Below are 21,415 nucleotides of genomic sequence, written 5' to 3' on the forward strand. Positions count from 1 at the left end.
GAAAACAGCTCTAATCGTCGAGTCCATGCCACATGTCACCTTCTGGTGGCTTGCCTTGGGGAGAAAGCCTTGGCCCATAATCAGCCACGTCACCCCTTTTGCAGCAGCACCCTGCCGACTTCTAAACCCCGTAACTTTCGCATACGAGCTCTGTTTTCGACGTTCTTTTTTTCCACGCGTAGGTAAAAACAAGATCTACAACTTTCATTTAGACTCCATCGGCTAATTCTCGAACGATCTTAAATTTAACAGTAGGATGAGATTAGACTGTTAAATGACCACGAAGAATTCGTAACTCCTTCATACGGACTCCGTTTTCGTCTGTCTTTTTACCGTTGAGTTCCTATTATTGAGATCTTCAACTCTCATTTAGGTTTCGTAAGCCAAAAACCACTCGAACTAAAATTCGAGTTTCGGGCCGTGCACTGCTATGCCAAATCTTAGAAAATTCATAACTTCCTCATACGAAGTCAGATTTGGGCGTTCTTTTTATGGATGTTCTCGGTTTAACATATACTACAACTTTTGTTTAGATCACTAAGGCTAAAAAGTCATCTATTGTAAATTCACTATTTACGTCTCCCGGTGTCGTGCCGGTTTTGCCGAAAAACTTCGACGGGCCATAACTTCTTTGTTATAACTCGGATTTCGGCGTTCTTTATATGTACGGAACCCTTGAGACATATTCTACAACTTGGTTAAGATTATTTATTCTAAATAATCTTTTGTCGAAAAGTCGTTTTCGACCCCTATTATCTCTAAATTGACTAGCCCGGATCTACGGGCGTTACATTGGTTGTTGTAAGTTCAAACTCTGGATTCATATTGACATTTTAAAAAACAGCTTATGTGCAATACAAGAAACCTCCCACCTCTCTGTTCCTAGCATTCATTATTGGAATCCGGATTCCACCATTGGAACACATTGTCAATTTATGGGTTCCTAAAATTTGGGTAATTTTTCATTTTATTTTCATTATCTGCATTTAAGTTAGTTAGGGGTAATATGGGAAATCATCAAATTACAAAGTATATTAATAGTGGGAGGGGCATTTTAGGCATTTTAGGCATTTTATAGTTTTTAAAAAAGAATACATATGTAAACATACATATCTTCTTACAATTTCAGGGTTAACATTTAAAAGGGTAAATTTCTATCAGTTTCTGCATTTAAGTTATAATTTCTTTCATTTCCCCTACTCTAATAAAGGAGTACCCAAATGTTTAAAGTAAAGTTTTGTTATAAATTATAATCAGATCATGTATTAGTTTTAATTTGGTGGTCTTTAAGATTTCAAAAACTGTTTTAATTTGGTGTAGCACGTTCAATGAAGAAATATGGTTTGGTATAAAGTCATGAAGATCATGTAATATTTGTTTGTTGAAAAATGTCTTTCAAACAAATGGTTTTGAAAACTGGATGCATACACATGCACACAGATACACTTTTAGCATTTCAAACTACCATTTTCTTTCATTCAGCTACATTTACTTCAAACGATTTTCATTTTTTGTCCCGCGTATATAAAAACACTTAATCGCTAAATTGCAATCAACTTTCGGCATACTTTGACATGCCCAGGTCAAGATTAAAGTGTGAAATAGATAAATATTTACAACAATATGCTACAAAAGTATATTTAGTAATTATCATATACAGATGAAAAAGACATATGAATTTGGCTTTCATATTAAATGTGGTCTAAAAATCATCTTCTAAATGGTTTTGTTGACCAAAATATGGCATCACCTCATCATTATAAAAAGAGAGATAATGCCATTATAATATTAACTGTACACGTAAAACAGAGACAAAAAGAAGGGTTTTGTCTAACAAATTATATGTAAAAAAAGAGAATACTTGATAACGTTAATGAACCTTATAAACAACATAAAAATGTGCAAAAGTGGAAAAGCCTAATGCCATCTGTTTGTTTTACAAAATAAATAAGAAAACCATTATTTTGATAAAAATAATAATAACCAAATGACATTATTATACATTACACTTCAAAATCAAATCTCTTTATAGTAGTAGGAATGGACCGGACCTATCACTATTTTTATTAAATAATTCACAAGATAACCTTAAAGTAATAATATATTTTGAAACTATATTCATATAATTGCGAGAATGGCTACTGCTACTATTCTTTTGAGAAAAAAAATTCAATAGTGTTTTCTCTGCACAGGGGACTCTCTCGAAGGTCTTTTTCTATTTCAATATATTAGTTTTCTATGCAGATGTATTTATTTACTTTTATTTGTTTCCTGTCGCGTTTATGTGTGATCACATGTGAATATGATGATAAGCGTTATTCATCTTCGCTTTTACTTCCTCCTGTTATATGCATGAATCTTTAAAATAATTTATCTTGATATATATGCATAAATCTATCTATTTATATTATTGAAATTTGGGTATTTTTCTCTTAGATTTCCTCATATTGTAACGATTAGACATATGCATATATGATCTTAATTCGACACATTCATCTTAATAGTGTTTTTTTATTGTGAAAAGTTCTACCATCAAAGGATTTTTTTTTTTGGTGATGTTCAATAACAAATACCTAATATTACTTAATGTTTATATTTGATTTCTAATATCATGATACATTTATTTTTTCTATACATAAATAAATGATAGTACATTGCTATTTATTGTATTAACCCCTAGATTAATGTTTACTCCTTAATGAATACTTTCGAATGAAGAAATAAAGTCAAAATAAGATGTTATATTATCCAATATTGAATAAAAAAGTCATTTGGGAGATAAAAGCAATGTTGTATAAAATCAGTTGTACCAAAATCAAAATAACATAGGAAACGACATTATAGGAATGAAAAAAATAACCCAGTGTATGTTCAAGAAATAAATATAAAAAACCATCAAATCCCAAACAAAACCCATTCAAAACCAAGAAAGTTAAAAATCTAAACGGCTTAGGAGTCTATGATGTGGAAACAAAATTAACCATGAACTAAGATTGTTTGTAAAAGTAAAATACATTTACTTTTTTTTCTTGGGGACCAAAAGAGGCGTTGGTTGTTCATCTGGTGGTGACAATCGAGCGGAATTAGATGTTGACAAATTCTCCATTTCATCAAGATCTATGCATGTAGCAAGGTTTCTTTTCAACTCAGTTGGTGTAGAAATCAACTTTGTAGGACTTGTTGCAGTTGATTTGTCCCTCGCACACGGTGTTAAATTCTCAGCTGTCTGTGAAAAAGAATCCTAGAAAAAATTTTAGTTAGTTGTTATACATTAAAACATAATACTTCATAATTATAATTTAAAGACTACAACCTTGACAACTTTGGTCTCTTGGGAACCAATATCTGAAGAACCAATCATGAATGAATCAAAATTAGCAGGCTGCATTATAAGATCAAAAACAAAATGCTATTGAGTCAGATATTGTTGGGTCAATGTGGTAAAAACTAAATACAATTGTTGAAAATAACCTGTGGAATAAGATTCTTTTTTTTTAGTTCATCAATTATGTCTGCATTATCGGTTTATCTTGATATCCCATAAATATTACTTTTATTAGTGACATGGTAACTTGAGATATCAATCTTAATTGCCAACTTTTTGTCCACCACAACTTTCAACTCCATTGTATACAAATCCAAATTGATGCCAAGCTAAAATATAAATAAATTTTGTTAGAAAATTTGTATATAAAAATATATAATGTATAACATAAAGAAGTAATTTAGAACTATAAAATAATACCTTCTTGTTTTTATCATACAACTCTTTAGCTGTGTATTTGAACAACTTCTTTGCTTCTTGATCAATTAAGGTTAAAGTCAAGGTTCATGTGTTGTCTTGAACCCGAAGTGGGATTTTAAATCTAAATAAAGTATAAGATTATATTATATTACACAATTATGATAAACATATATTGTTTTTATATAAAATATATATGTAATACCTTCGAATAACCGAAATTTGGATATTTTTTGCATTTAGGATTAGCACATTCATAAGTAACGATTTTGGCCACTTCATGAGAACCATCAACCTTATCAGTAGAATACTCTTTTTGTTTTGCTGACTTTTTGCAGTTGCTACAAGCAAGGTAATACCAACGTATGTTTTGACGTATTCCCTTAACAGTACCAACAATAACGACCGTTTTTTCCTGGAAATTTAAATAATGTTTAATGTTAACAAATGTTAGTTTGTGAAAGTGTATGTTAGTTTCGTTATAACAATATACTATGTTTGTTTCTTACACTTTTAAAATCTAAAAATAAAAGTGCATTAAAGTAACAACTTTAAAAATAATGTAAAGTACCTCCAAAGGTTCAAACAAATCATCAATGTTAGAAAACAAATTATTTTTTCAGAAAGTCATCGTGTTCTGTGTCTTGTTTTGAGGTCATCATTTTGATTCCACTTGATGAAAGTTGTCGTCCATTTTCAGAAACCAATATGTTCATTTATAACAAAGAAAGGAATTAAATTTATTATAGTATGAAAAAAATAAATCTGAAAATACAAAGGAAATTATAAATGAAAATACTTGTTTTTGTAGCTTGTAATTTCATTCATATCATTGTTTATGAACAACCTACTAACATCAAAGTAGGTGGATGAAAAGGACGACCTGCAAAAATAAAATTTATTATTTAATTATATATAAAATTTTAGAAAATGGTTGTTAAAAATAATTACAAACCATTAATAAACTTCACTTTGACAAATTGAACAATAACAACAACTGGAGCAAGGCTGTTATTATTAGCAAGAAAATTATGCATGTAGTATGCATTCTGACCCCACAAAGTTACCTTAAGCTTAGTATCCCTGAAACAATAAACAAATATTGTAGATAATATAAAAGAAACTATATTATTTGTTTGTAATAATGGTGAATACTCTATATCTTGAAGATGCAAGAGCATCTTGTGTTTTGATTTATCTTGTTCCGAGGTATCCATACGCCCATATTCAAAAATGTGTCCAATAATATCTACAAAAGCAACAAAATATAAGTTAATAAAAATTATCATTTTGTAATCCAAAGAAAGAAAGTAGGATGTTATATAACAAAAGTTAATATTAAATAAACCAACCAAAAGAGTTTGACTCCAGGATGTTGTTAGAAACAATCGTATTGAAGTCAACAAAATCAAAGACATGTGCAGATCCAGAAAAGTTTTCACAATCTTTTACTGTTGTATCGTGATAAAAATTAAGTTTTCTTTCCGGATCAGCAAACTTAAATTTTGAAGTATTTGGTGTGACGTTAGGTTTCTTGACGTATATTGAACTATCCTCTTTTAAATAGCGCTGGAATTTAGGAAACCATTTCTTCAGACAAAATGCATGAATTTTCCGTCCCTAAAAAAAATTAAATAACAAATATTTAAATATAATTGCTTATGAATATGAATAATTTTTTATAAAAATAATAATTCAATATATGCATCTTATACCTCCTCATCCATCAGAATCATTTCTACCGAGTATGTGTCGTTTGCATCAAATTTTGATTTTTGAGTCCAAAGACGTATGATCCGAACTTTAATTGTGAAATCGTCCTTGATTGAGTCATTTTCCTTTACACGAGTAATATGTTCCATTGTACCTTGCAAGTTAAAAAAAACTTGTATATTTAACAAAAAAATTTCAAATATAAACAGAAAAATCATAAAGCATTGATTGATTAAAGACCATATTAACAGTGGGAGGGGAATTTTAAGTCATTTATAGCATATAAAAAAACATATACTTGTTTGAAGTCCACAAATCCTGATATAGCTAAATGTTGAACTTTAAAATAATGTTTACATTAAATTTGACAATTATAATAAGCACCCAAAAAAAAATTCAAACAGCCAAAAAGAAAGTAGATTGCTATTTAATTGATTTTGATTGATACAAAGACCCATTGTTATCATGTGTTTAAGTTAATTAGGGGTAAACAAGGGGAAACAGTAAACTGAACTTTAAAATTTATTGTTTACATTAAATTTGACACTTATAATCATGAACAAAAAGAAAATTAAAAAAAAAATCAAACAGCCAAAAAGAAAGTACATTGCTATTTAACTGATTTTGATCGATACAAAGACCCATTGTTATCATGTGTTTAAGTTAATTAGGGGTAAATAAGGGAAACAGTAAACTGAACTTTAAAATTTATTGTTTACATTAAATTTGACATTTATAATCAGCAACCAAAATAAAAAATTTCAAACAGCCAAAAAGAAAGTACATTGCTATTTAACTGATTTTGATCGATACAAAGACACATTGTTATCATGTGTTTAAGTTAATTAGGGGTAAATAAGTTAGTTAATTACAGAGATAATGTAAATACAGAAATACATTTAGGCAAATAAGTTAGTTATGGGTAATATTGGAAATAATCAAAATAAAGACTATATTAATAGTTGGAAGGGCATTTTAGGCATTTATAGCATATAAAAAGAAAACATATACTTGTTTTAAATCCACAAATCGTGATATAGGTACATGGTGAACTTTAAAATAATGTTTTTTTTACAACAAATGTGACACTTATAATCAGCAACCAAAAAAATTAAAAAAAAAATTCAAACAGGCAAATAAGTTAATTAGGGGTAATATTGGAAATCATCAAATTAAAGACTGTATTAATAGTGGGAGGGGCATTTTAGGCATTTATAGCATATAAAAAGAAAACATACTTGTTTTAATTCCACAAATCGTGATATAGAGCGGTACAAAACTTTAAAATAATGTTTATTGTTTACAATAAATTTGACACTTATAATCAGCAACCAAAAAATAAATAAATAAATAAATAAAATTCAAAAAAAAAATAAAAAAGGCAAAAAGAAACAACAATGAAGGGGAAACAGTAAAATACATAATGATAACAGGTAAAGTATATTGTTGCTATTCATCGGAATGGTTAATGATTAACATGGTTAACGGGTTAATGTTAAACATCATTAACAGGTTAATAAAAAACAATTCAATAATCACGAAGTGGGTTGAATACATGAATAAAGGGAAACAGTAAACTGACCTGGTTGATTATGCAGTCCAAAACCAAAAAGTCGATGAGTATATACCCTGGATATAGGAAAAAAACATTACAATATATATATATATATATATATATATATATATATATATATATATATATATATCGATGAGTATACCCTCAATATATGAAAAACAGAGAGCAAACAATGTAGTCTCCTTACCCGACGATGAATATTTGATCTATGCGTAGTGAAACAGGCATGTAAACGTGTATATATATTCGATTGTTGATTTATTGGGACTGATATTCGATTGTTTGATTTATTGGGACTGATAGAGTTTAACATTTATTTTCTGCCATATTTGTTGCAGAATTATATGGTATGATTGAAAATTCAAATTTCAAATATCCTGATTTCCTGATTTATATTTATTTTTTATAATTTACAGATATTATCAAATAAAAGGGCAAATTGGGAAATTCAGTTACAACAATTGAGCAGGAAAAGTCAAGGGTGATGGACTAAGGTAATGTCATGTGGCCGGTTATGGTACTGTTTTATTAGAAGAAAAGATAAGTAAATCAAAAAAAGAAATTAATAAGGGTATTATGGTCATTTTAGGTCTATTAGGGACGAAAAACGTAATAAAATCAAAGGAAATTAAATATCCTCTTACATTTTATTCATATTCATCCTCCTACCATATCAAATGTTGACATGTGTCACATTTAATGACACATTTAATGAAAATAATAATAATTTAATACGCTTATGGGCAGGAGTATAATAGGAAAAAGATGTAGGAGGATATTTAATTTCTCTAAAATCAAACGTTAGGGATTGTCCGAGTGAAAAAATAATAATAATAATAATAATAATAATAAAACACTTAGGAACCAAACACACAATTTCAGCAAACCACATGGACAATTTCAGTAATTTGTTCTAAGAATAAAAACAATCAACTTATAAGTTATAACTTCCATAGTTCCATACCTTCTCGTTCACAAAAACTGTGGTTCTAATCGTTTAGATTTATAGATATAACAAATAAACATTTAGTATTAGCACCCATTTCAAAACATAACCATGCGATTTTTTGTACATTGTAAACTGCTATCAGTTTAGATTGAAACAGAAAAATATCATAATCGACCTTTAAAATGTATACCTTTGAAAAAAAAAAGTTAATAAATAAATATAAAATAGTAAGGTTCATTTCTCATAGCCAAAACCCATTTCGTGCCCCGTACGAAATAGATGGTTATGAAGGGATTTTTCTTAAGTTTTGGTTAACTTTAAGTAATAAAAAATAAATAAATAAACTTTTAAACTTTCAAATATGGTTATTATAGTTAATAGCTCGTATTTTTTTTACATTAAATATAATCATTTCTTTTTAAAAGTTGGAACCAGGACCTCAGTTGTTACTAGCGTTGTTGAGATACTATATTAATGATCATACACATCATGACATCAACATTACAAATCACCAAAAGCTTCACTAAAATATAATTTATACAACAAAAAAAGATACAATGCATGCAAGGTAAGGATACAATATTTTATGCGATTTAATAATAATTTAACACCTTAAAATCATAGTCAGATAGATGTTCACTTTCCTTCTAAAGCCTCTATTATTCTATTCAAGTCGCGGATGTCATTGCGAAAAAGAAACAACCTTGAACTCCATGGACATGTACACAGCTGCTTTGAATGTTCAAGACAAGAGTACTTCTCAGGCGAGCATGTACAACCAGTAGCTGAAAGGTACAAGTCACTAAAGCACACGATGCATTCCTGTTTCACCAAACAACTAAAACCTTCTTCCATCGTACGTGACTGTGATGCATTGCATAACAACTCCCTCTTGAAGCTTTCGTGCTTGACCCGCGACTGTTCCATAGAAACAAACACTTTTTAGCAACCTACTTTTATTTCTTCCTATTGTAGTTTAAAAATTATAAAGTAAATTACACTTTTGGTCCCTGAATAAGGCTAACTTTTGCTATGATTACCTTAAGAGCTCTTGTAAACCAACCATCCTTTCCAAATGCACCTGTCATCCGTGTTTTGATGGCATTGCGGGCCCCCTCGATTAACATTTTATCATACGAGATTGATGTTTTTCTATGCAACTCACTGTAAATTTCAACTGACAGCTGTCCATATGGCAACCAGTCAACGGGTGCAAGGTTGACTTTCTCGGAAACACTGAATCCCGTATCAAATCCCGAATAGAATGCACCTGGAAAGATGATGACAAACTGTTTTGGATGCTGTACACCGCGGTAGACGGGTATACCCTCTGATTTTAAGGTAGAGGGTGAAAGCTGAGTGACCTGTATGTAATTGTAGTACATATTATGGATTTTAACTCATTACATTACATACAGAAAGGGGTATTTACGTGTTTTTGCAGAGACAAGAGATTGGTACTCACTAGCTTATGGAACAATTCGGGTTTTCCTGATAACTCCGGGAAGGTTTTCTTTAGTAATGATTCAAAATTTTGGCGATATTTACCGGGAATGCCATACCAGTTTCTTGAGGCACCTTGGTGCATGTAACTGATAGTATACAAGTTGTGCTCTTCAACTTTCTGAAAAGGAGAATTTAGACATTTGGCAACTTATTGATAAAATAAAGAAAGAGTATTCAAATCTTACCCAACAAAGGGAGGAAAAGCACATTCCGACATCCAGGCGTGGGGTTGAAAGGGCAGAATTGTCATAATCAAAAGCAAGAAGAGATCCAGGCAGCTTTGAGGTATTATTTAAGTTCCAGGGTGATTTAGTGTATTCGCTTTGATTTTGATCCTCATGAGTGTCAAGTGATGATGGTAAAGGGAACCCGCTGCCAATTACTTTTGTGTCCAGATTATGACCGGACAGTACCTATGAGAAGTCAGCTTAAGAAAGGGCACAAGTGTCATTTTAATTATAATCAAATACTTGTTAAGTGTCAATATACCTGAATTTGCTCAGTTGGGTTCTGAATAATTCGCCAATATTCCCCTTCAACATTTTCCCAAGGTCGATTCCTATAATCGGTAAAAATGTCTTTCTTTTTAAAATATTGACCTTTGAAATGTGCTGCATATGCCTTAAATGCCCTCAGTGTGAATTCAGGACCAGATTCAAATTCAAAACCATCAGATCCATTTTTTCCTTCTGCTTGCTCAATCATTTCATGAAGTTTTCTCTTTGAATGCAGATCTTTAAGTTCATCAATCTGTTGAATATGGGTAGAGAATCTAGATGATTCCCATTTATTTCCATTTAAAAGAGATGGTGGTTTCCATGAATCAGGAGGAATAATCCTGCAAATTCCGTATTCCTCAGCTTTCGGGCGTATTTTGGCAATATATTGAAGAACATCTTTAAATTCCTGTCATAGAAAGTCAAAGCTTGATTACAAAGACATAAACTTTGGCTTGATTACAAAGACATAAACTGAGTGTCATACAAAGTCAAAGCTTGATTAATGATTACCACTTCGGTGGGGTGAAATGCTGGAGCATATTCTAATACAGGTCTGCATGACTCTTCTTGACGCCAACTTGAAGTAACCTGTAAAGGTTGTAATCTAGGGTTAAGTATAAAAGTGTGTCAAAAGATGAAAATGGTATTTAAATATCACAGAGCCAATTTGGAAGGAATGAGGTCAAACCTTTTGGCAATTGTTGCACATTGAACACCCACGAATCACTCCTTTTGGAAGGGTATTTTCGAAAGATATATTCTGCAAAAAAAAAAAACATTTGATTATTAACTGATCTTTGTATAAAGAGTAGTTGTAAAAAAAAAAGGGGGCAACGATATAGTCATATAAATAACTGTAGTTTGATGTGTTCTATCTGGCTTTTTGTTGATGAGTTGGTCATGAAGTATCCATGGCCTTTGCTTGAGAGACTTTTGAAGCTTTCCAATGGGCTCTGGTTTAATGTCATTTTGAATTTCCACCAAATTACAAGCTTCATCGTTCCTTTTTGTGAGTGTAAAAGATGTGACAGATACAAAACCTGGTGGAGCTGGCATCACATCCCTTTTCCTTTTCATCATTACTGTGTGATTTTGGAATAAACTCTTTTGCAATATAAACCCTAATAAAGGAAAAGAGAGAGAGGGTATGTTATATAGCCAAATATAGGAAATTAACAAATTCTGTGAAAGTGTTGGAATTTGGGAAGATCCCTGAAGCAGAAGAAATCTCTTTACCACTTCAAACAAACAAAACAAGCGGAACCTTATGACGGTCATAATTTTGATTAACGGGAACTGTAATCGAAAGTCCCAAATCTTAAACCAAATAGATCAATTTACTCGATAGCCAGTCGAAACAGAAAACGGTGAATACTAGATTGCAAGACTGATACAAGTTCTTACCAAATCAACGAAAATGATGCCTGGGAAGTCGGCTATCCAAGATCCCCAGAGCTCGTAAACACTTATATACACGCGTCGCAACTTGTAAATTCTATAGGAAATCAACTCCAGTACTACATAGCACCAAAAATCAGTTCAATCACACTCAAAATTCTGATTCACAAAACACAATCAACACGCTATCGCTTGTACAGTTTCTATAAGAAACCAAGTCCAGTACTATAGTTTATATAACAGGGAAAACGATTCAAATCACACTGGGAAATTCAGAAGTTCAGATTAACAAAACACAAGCCCACGGATTTATAACGAAAACTAACTAATTAGGACAGAAAATGTGCGATCGGGAGTCGGTAAAGTTAAAAGTGGGGGTTTATCAACGCCTGAAAATAGTTTAGAAAGAAGAACGTACTGATGATGCTGCGGAAATGAAAGGGGTGGTGGTGGCAGTGGCGGAGGCGACGGAGGAGGAGTGGCTGTGACTAAAGAAAAAGAGCGCTAGGCTAGTACCAGGGTACCAGTGTTTTGCTTTTTGACGTTTAACAAAAGTATGATGTTTCCAAAAGAAAAAAATTGTAAATTGGTCTCTTTATTTGCCTTTTTTTTTTCCCAAAGTCTATAGAGTTTCAAATTTACAGATTTCAATCTTTTTAAGCTTTTGGTTGTGTCTGTAGTAAGAACTCAAAGTTACAAAAAAACAAATAAAATACTGGAATGGGAATGACCGGCTGACGCAATAGTTGCATGGACGATTTAAAATTTCCACTTTAATTTATTATTAATAGTACTTGAATTTTATGTAATATTTAGATATTTGTAAAATGGTATTGTGGATATAACAAATAAGCAATTGAAAACTAAAATATGTGTGCGGTATGTTAATTCATTAAACCTTAAATATATGATTATACAAGATTGAGGGTTCATCTATAAATAATTCACCATTGTAGATGATTGATATGCATAAGTGAAACCTTCAACTAGAAAGCTGAGAGAATTTCTATTTCAAACGGATTGTAATCTGCCATAAAGAATATTACGCAACTCGTGGATCATGACTCCAAAATCGTCCAAAAATGGACAAGCAAAATGAACCTCAAAAGACAAGGTGTTAGATTTACCCTATCCTATATTTATTTTGTATTCGTAATTGGAATCATTTGTGTATTTGTATAAAACTAGTTTGCAATGTTTTTAAAAACCAAACTTGTGTCATGTTTATAAATCCTAAAATTGTAACATTAGACCTGAGACTCTGGAAAAAAGATCCGAATATGGTTAGATAACAATACAAGATCAAACTAAAAAGTCAAAACTGAATTCTGATAACTCTAATTATAATCATGGTCCAAAATCTGCTGCCATGTTCTATGTAACGGTATCTCTATTCTGTCTTTTTTTTATTCAAGCCGATTTTATTTTGGCTGATGTGGAAGCAAGGTGTGAAAGAGTGCTATGTCCCACAAACATCAAGAAGATCCCTAGCACTCCCAAAGCTTTCAACGTGGTGAAAAGATCCAACTGTCACCAATAAAAAAAAAAACATGTTTATTACGGTTTTTACTATAGAAATACATTTAATCAAACTATAATAAATTGTGTATTTGTACCTTCCACCAGAAAAACACATAGAGCAAGAGGACAGCTGCAATGCCGCCGTGGAAGAGGATTGCAAATGTGGCAGGTACGGCTGATGTAGGGAAGTTCTTCAAGTTCACACCCAGACGTAACAACTAGAATAAAATAATAATAATAATTTAGAACCATAAACGATTAATTAAATAAATAAAAATATAAAATAAAAAGACTTGGGATTTGGGATTTGGGATGTGGGACTTACCCCAATCAAGAATGCGAGGAATGGGACGAAAACCAGACCCAAGAAAGTGAAAGAAAGCTGTTGGGGAGGACGTTTTTCTGGGACCCGGAAGATGTGGTTTATCTCTGCTTTGGGACCATATCTTAAATAAGGATCAGCGGGTTGAGGTGGTGGGTGTGTTGACTTTTCGGGTGCCTTGGGTAGATCTAATTCGATATACCCGAGAGCTTGTAGGAAAGAATTCTCCTGAAAATAAAATAGAAATTTGTTTTTTTTAAATGACTGGATAATTCATTCATTGAAAGTGATTATTGTAAAATGCAATGTTTACCATGACAGCATCACCCACGCTCAGCTCAATGTTGTATTGACCAGAGAGATAGTAAAACTTGTCAACAAGACCAAGGAAATCCTGAAATTCGGAATGTAGGAAAGTGTAAAAAATAAGTCAAATATATGAAAAAGAAAAAAAAAATTACTTTACCAGTGTCATCTCAAACCGTTTCCCGGAGTTGCCAACTACAAAGATATGCTCGACCCCAGTTTCATGTCTCAATTTTAATAATGCCTGAAAGTGAGTTAAATAAATTAACTGGAAAAGTAAATAAACAGATAAAAACATTTTGGGAGGTGGTTGGAAACCTGATGAGGCTTGAATGGTTTCCCAAGTGGGGTTTTCAACAGAAAGGATAAGTGAAGCTTTTGAAGGTGGTTTGCTGATACTGCCGCGTCATTCTTTCCAGGTAGATCAAGCCTAACAATACAAAAATGTCAAGTTAAATGAATGCAACAACAAAAGTCTGAAAAAAAAATGATGTGGCTTACTTTATTTCAGACTCGAGAACATCGCCCTCGAGCAATGCAATTTTAGCGTTATCAACTGTAACAACTCCTGTGACATGGATTGGCACTTTTGTTCGGCCTCCAGTTGCATATATTTTCTTATGTTCTGGATCAGAAAGGACAATCTGGGAAAGAGAAACAAAAGTATTAAATTTAATTGGTGCAAAAAAAAAAAAAAGGTTCAAAGAGAAAATCTTATAAAATTTAGTACCTCAAAAGCAAAAATGTACTCCCCGACATCAACACCTTCTGGCAAGGCATCCATGGTGTGGATTCCTTCTTTTGGATCATAATTTAGTTCCTGAAACAAGGTCAAGAAAGTCAAACCTAGAAACTTAGGATAGCACAAATGACTATCAATAAGGGCATGATAAATGTTGATTTGTGGAACACCTGTTTAAGGACAGAAGCGTCTTTTGAACCGGAGCTGAAAACTTGCATGAGTTTTACTGATAAAGGAGGACCAGCAGATCCCAACACAGTGTTCACTTTGACCTTGAGTTTATCTTTACTGGTCAATGAGAGCACTGTAGCTGGAAGTGACAAAACTAAAGGAACTGATACCCTGCAAAATATATGATTTGAGAATAATTTTAAGAAAAACAAGATATATATACACATACATATACATTTATATACATACCTATTGTTTTCTAAGCAAGAAAGAGCGTCAATTTGGTAATACAAGTCCTTGCTATTGCCAGGGATTCCAATGCCAAGGAGAAATCTTGCCAAACCCAAAATCTTTTCCTCGGGTATCTGCAATAGTTGAAGAACATTAGCAGAAAATAAGATTAACAGAAGTCGTTTGTTGTAAAAGAAAATGAAAGTGTATCCAACGTTTAAACTTCCAGAAGCGGATGCAAAGGTAGTCAGCCCCCGAACAACTGCTGAGGTGGCAGAAAGTGGGCCTTGATGTCCACTTGCATCAATGAGTTTGTCATCAAAGTAATAAGCTCCATCATCTACAAAATAATATTGATATCATATATCATCAATAATTTCTTAAAAGGGAGTAAACAGTTCATGTACTAACCATATTTCTTAATGCTGTCAAAGAGTTTCACAATATCCTTTTTCAGTGTACCAATCTGCAAATAGGTGTGCAATAGTTAATTAAAATCATGACCCTTTCATGTTGTTGAACAGAATGTAAATTAAGTTACCAGATTTTCATCAACTGGAGTAGCTGATAATGAAATAACTCCAGAAAGGGTTTCAAGTGCTAGTCCTGAATCAAGTTGATACATGTAGCGACTAGTGAGTACGTGAAGAAATAAAATGACCCTTGAAGACTGGTCAAACATACTTTGACCAACCTTTAGAAACACCACAAAACATTAATAATTTTTTGATTTAATAACAAAGGTTACCTGCAGCATAAGTACTGGATTCAGGATTGTTAGAACTATAGCGCCACCTTCCATCACTTTGACTGAGAGCCTGGGAATAATGAATAAGTCAACTAGACATTCACATAGGACAAGCTTATGCTTTAAAGGAAGAAAATATTGTTACTTACTACACAATATAAGTAAAAGTAAAACCAACCTTTATGGAGCGTAAAATCCCATCAGCATTCCCAAGAAATACATCAACTTCGGGATTCTGATCCTGCATGAAGATTACAGAGTAATTATGCCATGAAAGAATGTAAATCCATGGCTAATGTTAATACACAATAAGGAACCTGAAAATTTTCCTTACAATTGGTAGCTTTAGTATAACTTTTTTTTCCAAAAGAGACCAGTTACCTTAATAAGTACCAAACCTCCTATTGAATGATAATAATCTAGAAGGGTTGTTGCATCTTTGACGGCATCTTTAAGCCTTGAAACAATGCCCTAAGAGCATTCAAACTTGTAAGAGATATGAACAAAGAGTTTCAAATTATGAGCAAAACATGGTGTGAGATTAATCATACCGTTAAATCTCCTGTACTGATCTTGCATTTTAATAGCCCATTAACTCGGAATGCATGGTGCAAATCCTTAGAGTTTGAAGATGGTGAAGACAGAGTATCCACCACAGAATTACATGTGTGGTCCTTTATTTCAGGTTTCTTTAAACCAAGGACCTCAAAGGTGATTAATGCTTCATAGGCTTCTTCTAAGCTGAAATGGAACACTCGATCAGATATCTAATTGTGAAAAACATATTCCACTTTCAAGCTTGAGAAATGTGCAAAAGATCAGCCTCTACATTTCACAGCCTGAGGCCAACATCGCCCAGTTAAGTGTTCCTAAGCTTGGTCTGGTAAAAGAGCTAAGAGAAATCGATAATTTCACCGCATCACGCAAAGAGTTTCAAAGTGTTCATAAGCTTTGTCATTTCATCGCAACTAAAGTTTTAAATCCGTAAATAAAAACACAAAATGAAATCGTATGAACCGCATCACGCAAAGAAATCGATAATTTTACTAGATAATCATATACTTATTCGCTGCATTCAACTATATAACAAAGTCGATGTGGAAGTTTAAGGAGGGTTTAGGCCAACCTCGAAAACGATCCAACGGCAGGGGAGAACAGCTCTAATGCGGCGGACCGGTGAGATTCAGAGATCGGATGAAATATCGCTACCGCTTCATAGATCGACGTTACTGCTAGTAGTACAACTATAAACCCCAATTTTCTCGCCATTGCCTGTATAAAGAAAACAATAAATTAAGAACGAACTAGAGAAATCTAAAACCTACAAATGAGATCAAAGCTACTAAATTCAGATTGAATCGGGATCCTACGAATTTGATCGGCCGTCGAAGAGATACAGGTTCTTGAGAGCGTTCGAGCATGCGACACCAGTCGAGTGTGCGAGTTCTGAGTCTTCGTCCGGACTATTTTTCAACGCCCGAATGCAGCTTAGGTATCGGGAAATACTTTTTCTTTTTTTACCTTACATATTTCTTTGTACTATACCGGTCCCTGTTATTTCATCCGACTTTTGAAACTAACCAACTTGTGTAAAACTATTTTTTCCAAAATAATTATAAATCGACAAAACTGTCAGTGTGGTTTGTCAAAAATTGTCACTTTGGTTCAAAAAGTTTTGAATTTGCACCACTGGTCCAAAACTTTTATTTTATTGTGAGTTTGGCCCATAAAATTTAAGACTCTTTATATTGACGGATTTACCCTTTCTACTTTATTTTCTTAATTTATTTTTATTGCAAAACTTTAAAAAAAACAAAATAAAACCTCTCTCTCTCTCTCTCTCTCTCTCTCTCTCTCTGTGTGTGTAATACCCATTTTGGCATCTTACACCTGCTTTTTACACGGAGAAAACATCACCATGTCATTCTCGCCGGAAAAACTGTCGGCCATCTCTTCATCCACTAAGAAACAGATCGGGGTTACATTGTCGTCCTTGTTCATCGTAGCAACAACAGCTAACGTCTCCAGAGCTCCGGTTCCCCACTGCCAGAAGCCACAATCGTCACCACTGACCTTCATCTTCTCTGACTAGATTAGGGTTTCGCTACCACCTAGCTTAGTGAAAACCCTCGTCGGATCTATTTCTCACCTTCTATCTGAAAACCCTCGTCGTCGATCTAAAACCCCTACACAGATCTATGACCTCGAGTTGCAACGTCACAATAATGCTTCAGATCTACACCGAAATGACACCATCGTCTGGAAATGTTAAGCTACGACCTACATTGACATCAGAGTTGCTGGAGATCTAAGGGTTTCCGACGGTGAGAGGTGACGCTAGGGTTTGTTGTGACAACATAAATTTGAACCATCACCTCTGACTAAGGGCTCATACCACCTATTTGTTTTTGGAAAATCAAGGGCTCGGACCATATGTTTGTTGTCATCAAAGGGATCAAACGTGTTCGTCACCGGAGGCAACTTGTTTAGATCGAAAACCTCCATGGCAAGTGGATGTAGATCTGGAGAGAAGAGGACAGATCTTCATGTTGACTTTCAAATCTGGAAGTCGTCGTCGGAAATGTTTCAAGGTCAGTGGAGAGTTTTTGGCAGCAGAGTGGTCCGACCGTGGATTAGAAGTGGTACACATGTGGCCACCTGGCCGGTCAATTTTCCGGTAGACATGAAAAAGGAGAGAGAGAGAGAGAGAGAGAGAGAGAGAGAGAGAGAGAGAGATAAAGTTTGTTAAAGAGTTCTTGGGTTAATAGGGTAAAATATATTTTTGCTTTATTTTAATTGGATAAATAGTAAAGTGAATAAAAAAGAAAAGGGAAAACTAAATAGAAAGGGTAAAAAGGTCATTCCACACACAATTCCAATTATGAAATGGACCAAACTCGGAACAAAATGAAAGTTTTGGAGTAGTGGCGCAAGTCCAAAACTTTTTGTAATGTCCCAAAAATTAAGACTAAAAATTTGTGTATTTAAATTAATAAAACTATTATCCAAAACATCATCATAAAAAGCATGGTGAAACAAGTGTATCAACGATAACACAAAACATCAGAGTAACATGAAACGCGGAACGAGGTGGTGTGTGCGCTGCAATTATCCCAGGCTCTTCCCATTCGAACCAGAAGTACCTGAAAACAGAAACTAAAAATCGCAAGCACAAAGCTTAGTGAGTTCCCCATAATACCACATACCATACATAATAAACATATATTGGGCCCCGCTCGATATACAGATCCGTCAGTCATTGGCCCCCGCCCGGCATCAGGATCCGTCCGGTATACATATAAACAGATAAACACATAACACATGCAATAATCACAAAGATAAACAGCATACAGAATGGTCATTGGGCCCCATCCAGTAAACATATAAACACTTAACATATGCAAGAGTCACGCATACATCTAGCATCTTAACACAATAAACCATGGGCCAACATTGGTACCTTCGACCCGCTAAACACAGTAAGGAAACTCACCTCTAGCTACTGAAACACTCGAATGAATCTCGGTCTACTGGTCCGGAAAATCCCCACGCTATCATCATCAAAATAATATACAATTAATAATTGGATCTCAACCCATAACCAAGAATCTAAGCTACTTAGCCCATAACCAGGGTAAAATACCATTTTACCCTTTTTCTTTACTTGGCCCAAAACCAAGGCCCAACCAACTACTCAAAAGGCTCAAATCCTAAATGGCAACCTAAAGCCCAATATACTAGTCAAAAGCCCAAATCAGAAGTCTAACGGCCCATCAAGGCCCATTCTTAAAAGTCCAAAGCATGGCCCAAAACCCATGAACGCCAGGCCCATGCTTTCCTCTGCTGAGTACGTGGGGCGTACTCAGCTCGTACGCCCAGCGTACGCCTCAGCCTCCCAAACTTCTTCATTAAGCACTTAAACAGTTAAGACTTTTTATCAAACTCTCAGATCTGGTCCCTAAGGGTGACTTAATACGTAAAGTTGGCAACTTTACACCCATGCATGGCTTAATGGGACTCAACACTCAAAAAGAAGCTTAATAAACCTCTTAACACTTGCATGAACCAAAATCTTTCACAAAGTTTACATTTTTATGAACAAGGGGCCTCTATAGAGCTAAGATCTAACATCCATTGCTTCTGGAGTATATCAAAAGCTCAAATTTAATTCAAAATACTCAAAAATGCCTAAATAATACCATAAAGTATATCTAGCACAAATGACCATCAAGGTGAGAGCTTTTTACCTCAAAAGGCTTGCAAATGTGAAGGTAACTCTGAATCTACAAGCTCAAGCTTTTCTTCCAAGTGTTCCTCTTCTTTTTATTCACCACAAAACACCAACAAACTCACTTTCAAGCTCAAATATCACCAAATGCACTTAGGGTTTTGTTTTCAGGGTATAGGGAGATGGAGGCCGGTCAATAAATGTCCAAGAGGTGGTTTAAACCCTAAAAATTAGGGTTTGCCCAAACCTTGCGTACGCCCAACATACTCCCACATACACCCAACGTATGTGGGTGAAGTCCGCAATCAGCAAAGAGCTAGTACGCCTCGCGTACTAGCCAAGGACCAAAAAAGAAAAGGATTTTTGCGATAAGGGCTAAAAGGAAACTTACCAGAATACGAATGTTGCACTTTCTGGACCAAAGTGGCAGTTTTCGACATACCACATGGACCATTTTTGCAGTTTTGTCTTGCATAAATGATCTGTGTTGTTTTTCAGCGTCATAAATTATTCATGTGGTTTTCAAAACTTTGCACTATTTGTCCAACTTTTAGTCTTTTACGGTCTTTAATTTTATCATTGGTTACAAAGAAGGTTCATCAGTATTTCATTGTTTGTTTAAGTCGTTACATCACAGGCGTTACACACTTACACACGATGGTAAATTGTTTATTTTAGTTCCTATCTCCTCATTACTAGAGGTGCACAAAACCCGAATCTGATCCGATCCGGTCCGGATCTGATCCGGTTTCGCTTACATCATCAAAAATCCTATCCGGTCAAAATCTGATTCGGTTCCAACCAAAATCTGAATCCGATTCTAATCCAATTTGAAACCGGTTTAAACCGATTTTAGTGAGTTTTAGCGGATTTTGGGGCGGATTTGGATCTGATTTTTAGCAAATCCGGTTTACGATCCGGTATCAAATCCGATTTGGAATGTAGGATTACAATCCGATTGAAAAATCTGGTTTTAAATCCGATCTGATCCGGTTTGGTCAAAACCGGTTTTGACCCAATCCGGTTTTGAATAGTGAAACCGGTTTTTGTGTGCATCTCTACTCATTACTATAACTCTCTTAAAAAGTAATAACGCCTTAGATTTGATCGTCATACGTCAACTACCTATCCCAAAATTTATCTGTTTAACTTCATTTTCATTTGAAAAGACCATCAAGCTTAGTTACCAGTAAGCATTAGCTCCAAAGTAGTAGTAGTAGTAGTAGTAGTATATATATATATATATATATATATATATATATATATATGTTTTTACTTTAAAAATGGTGTTGTTCATGTGGAAGATACAAGGTTAATAAACAGAGTATGAAAAAATAAGTTATGTATGGTATGTTATATGTTTATATAATGTTGATCTTAATTTTCTTTGTTTATTTTATCTTTTTGTATAAGATTTTTAGTATTTGTGTTTCTTGTGATTTTATGGGTCCTTAATTTTTAGCATATGCATGTGAAAATCTTTTTGGCATATAACTTAGTCATGAAATGGTATTCACCAACTCATTATGAAAAAAAAACACATTGAGGCTAAAAGGATCATGGCTGATTATTTTTTTGAACAACAAAAGAACTATATATTCATACCTCTAACAGATTGTTAGAAGGAATATTACAAGGGATTTTTTAACCAATCATTCCAAAAAACAACTTTGGACAGTCTATGTTTATAGCACAGAAAAGAACATAAAACAATATTATCAAAGATTGCGTCTTTCCGCAATATGCAAGAATCAAACACAAT

General features: G+C 33.6%; 2 protein-coding genes across 2 annotated transcripts; both read right to left on the reverse strand.

Annotated features, from left to right (window-relative positions):
• Nucleotides 1-8,499: 8,499 nt before the first annotated feature.
• Nucleotides 8,500-11,983, reverse strand: LOC145132941 (putative lysine-specific demethylase JMJ16). The gene is made up of 10 exons (XM_079067893.1): nt 11,803-11,983; nt 11,391-11,503; nt 10,842-11,107; nt 10,675-10,746; nt 10,497-10,574; nt 9,976-10,392; nt 9,672-9,899; nt 9,446-9,604; nt 9,021-9,344; nt 8,500-8,898 (listed from the first exon to the last, which is right to left on the reverse strand). The coding sequence occupies exons 3-10, from the start codon at nt 11,064-11,066 to the stop codon at nt 8,617-8,619; spliced, it is 1,785 nt and encodes a 594-aa protein (XP_078924019.1). The 5' UTR covers nt 11,067-11,107; nt 11,391-11,503; nt 11,803-11,983; the 3' UTR covers nt 8,500-8,616.
• Nucleotides 11,984-12,605: 622 nt separating this feature from the next.
• LOC145132702 (dolichyl-diphosphooligosaccharide--protein glycosyltransferase subunit 2-like) lies at nt 12,606-16,924 on the reverse strand. Its single transcript, XM_079067592.1, has 19 exons — nt 16,796-16,924; nt 16,552-16,697; nt 15,977-16,166; nt 15,807-15,896; nt 15,604-15,666; nt 15,426-15,495; nt 15,219-15,283; nt 15,089-15,143; nt 14,893-15,017; nt 14,696-14,811; nt 14,446-14,617; nt 14,264-14,353; nt 14,035-14,177; nt 13,852-13,963; nt 13,694-13,777; nt 13,541-13,621; nt 13,231-13,455; nt 13,001-13,123; nt 12,606-12,911 (listed from the first exon to the last, which is right to left on the reverse strand). The coding sequence occupies exons 1-19, from the start codon at nt 16,844-16,846 to the stop codon at nt 12,795-12,797; spliced, it is 2,118 nt and encodes a 705-aa protein (XP_078923718.1). The 5' UTR covers nt 16,847-16,924; the 3' UTR covers nt 12,606-12,794.
• Nucleotides 16,925-21,415: the final 4,491 nt, after the last annotated feature.

The sequence above is a fragment of the Lactuca virosa genome, chromosome 8 (genome assembly GCF_052849685.1).
Source record: "Lactuca virosa cultivar CGN04683 chromosome 8, Lactuca_virosa_CGN04683_v6, whole genome shotgun sequence".
Classification (NCBI taxonomy): domain Eukaryota; kingdom Viridiplantae; phylum Streptophyta; class Magnoliopsida; order Asterales; family Asteraceae; genus Lactuca; species Lactuca virosa.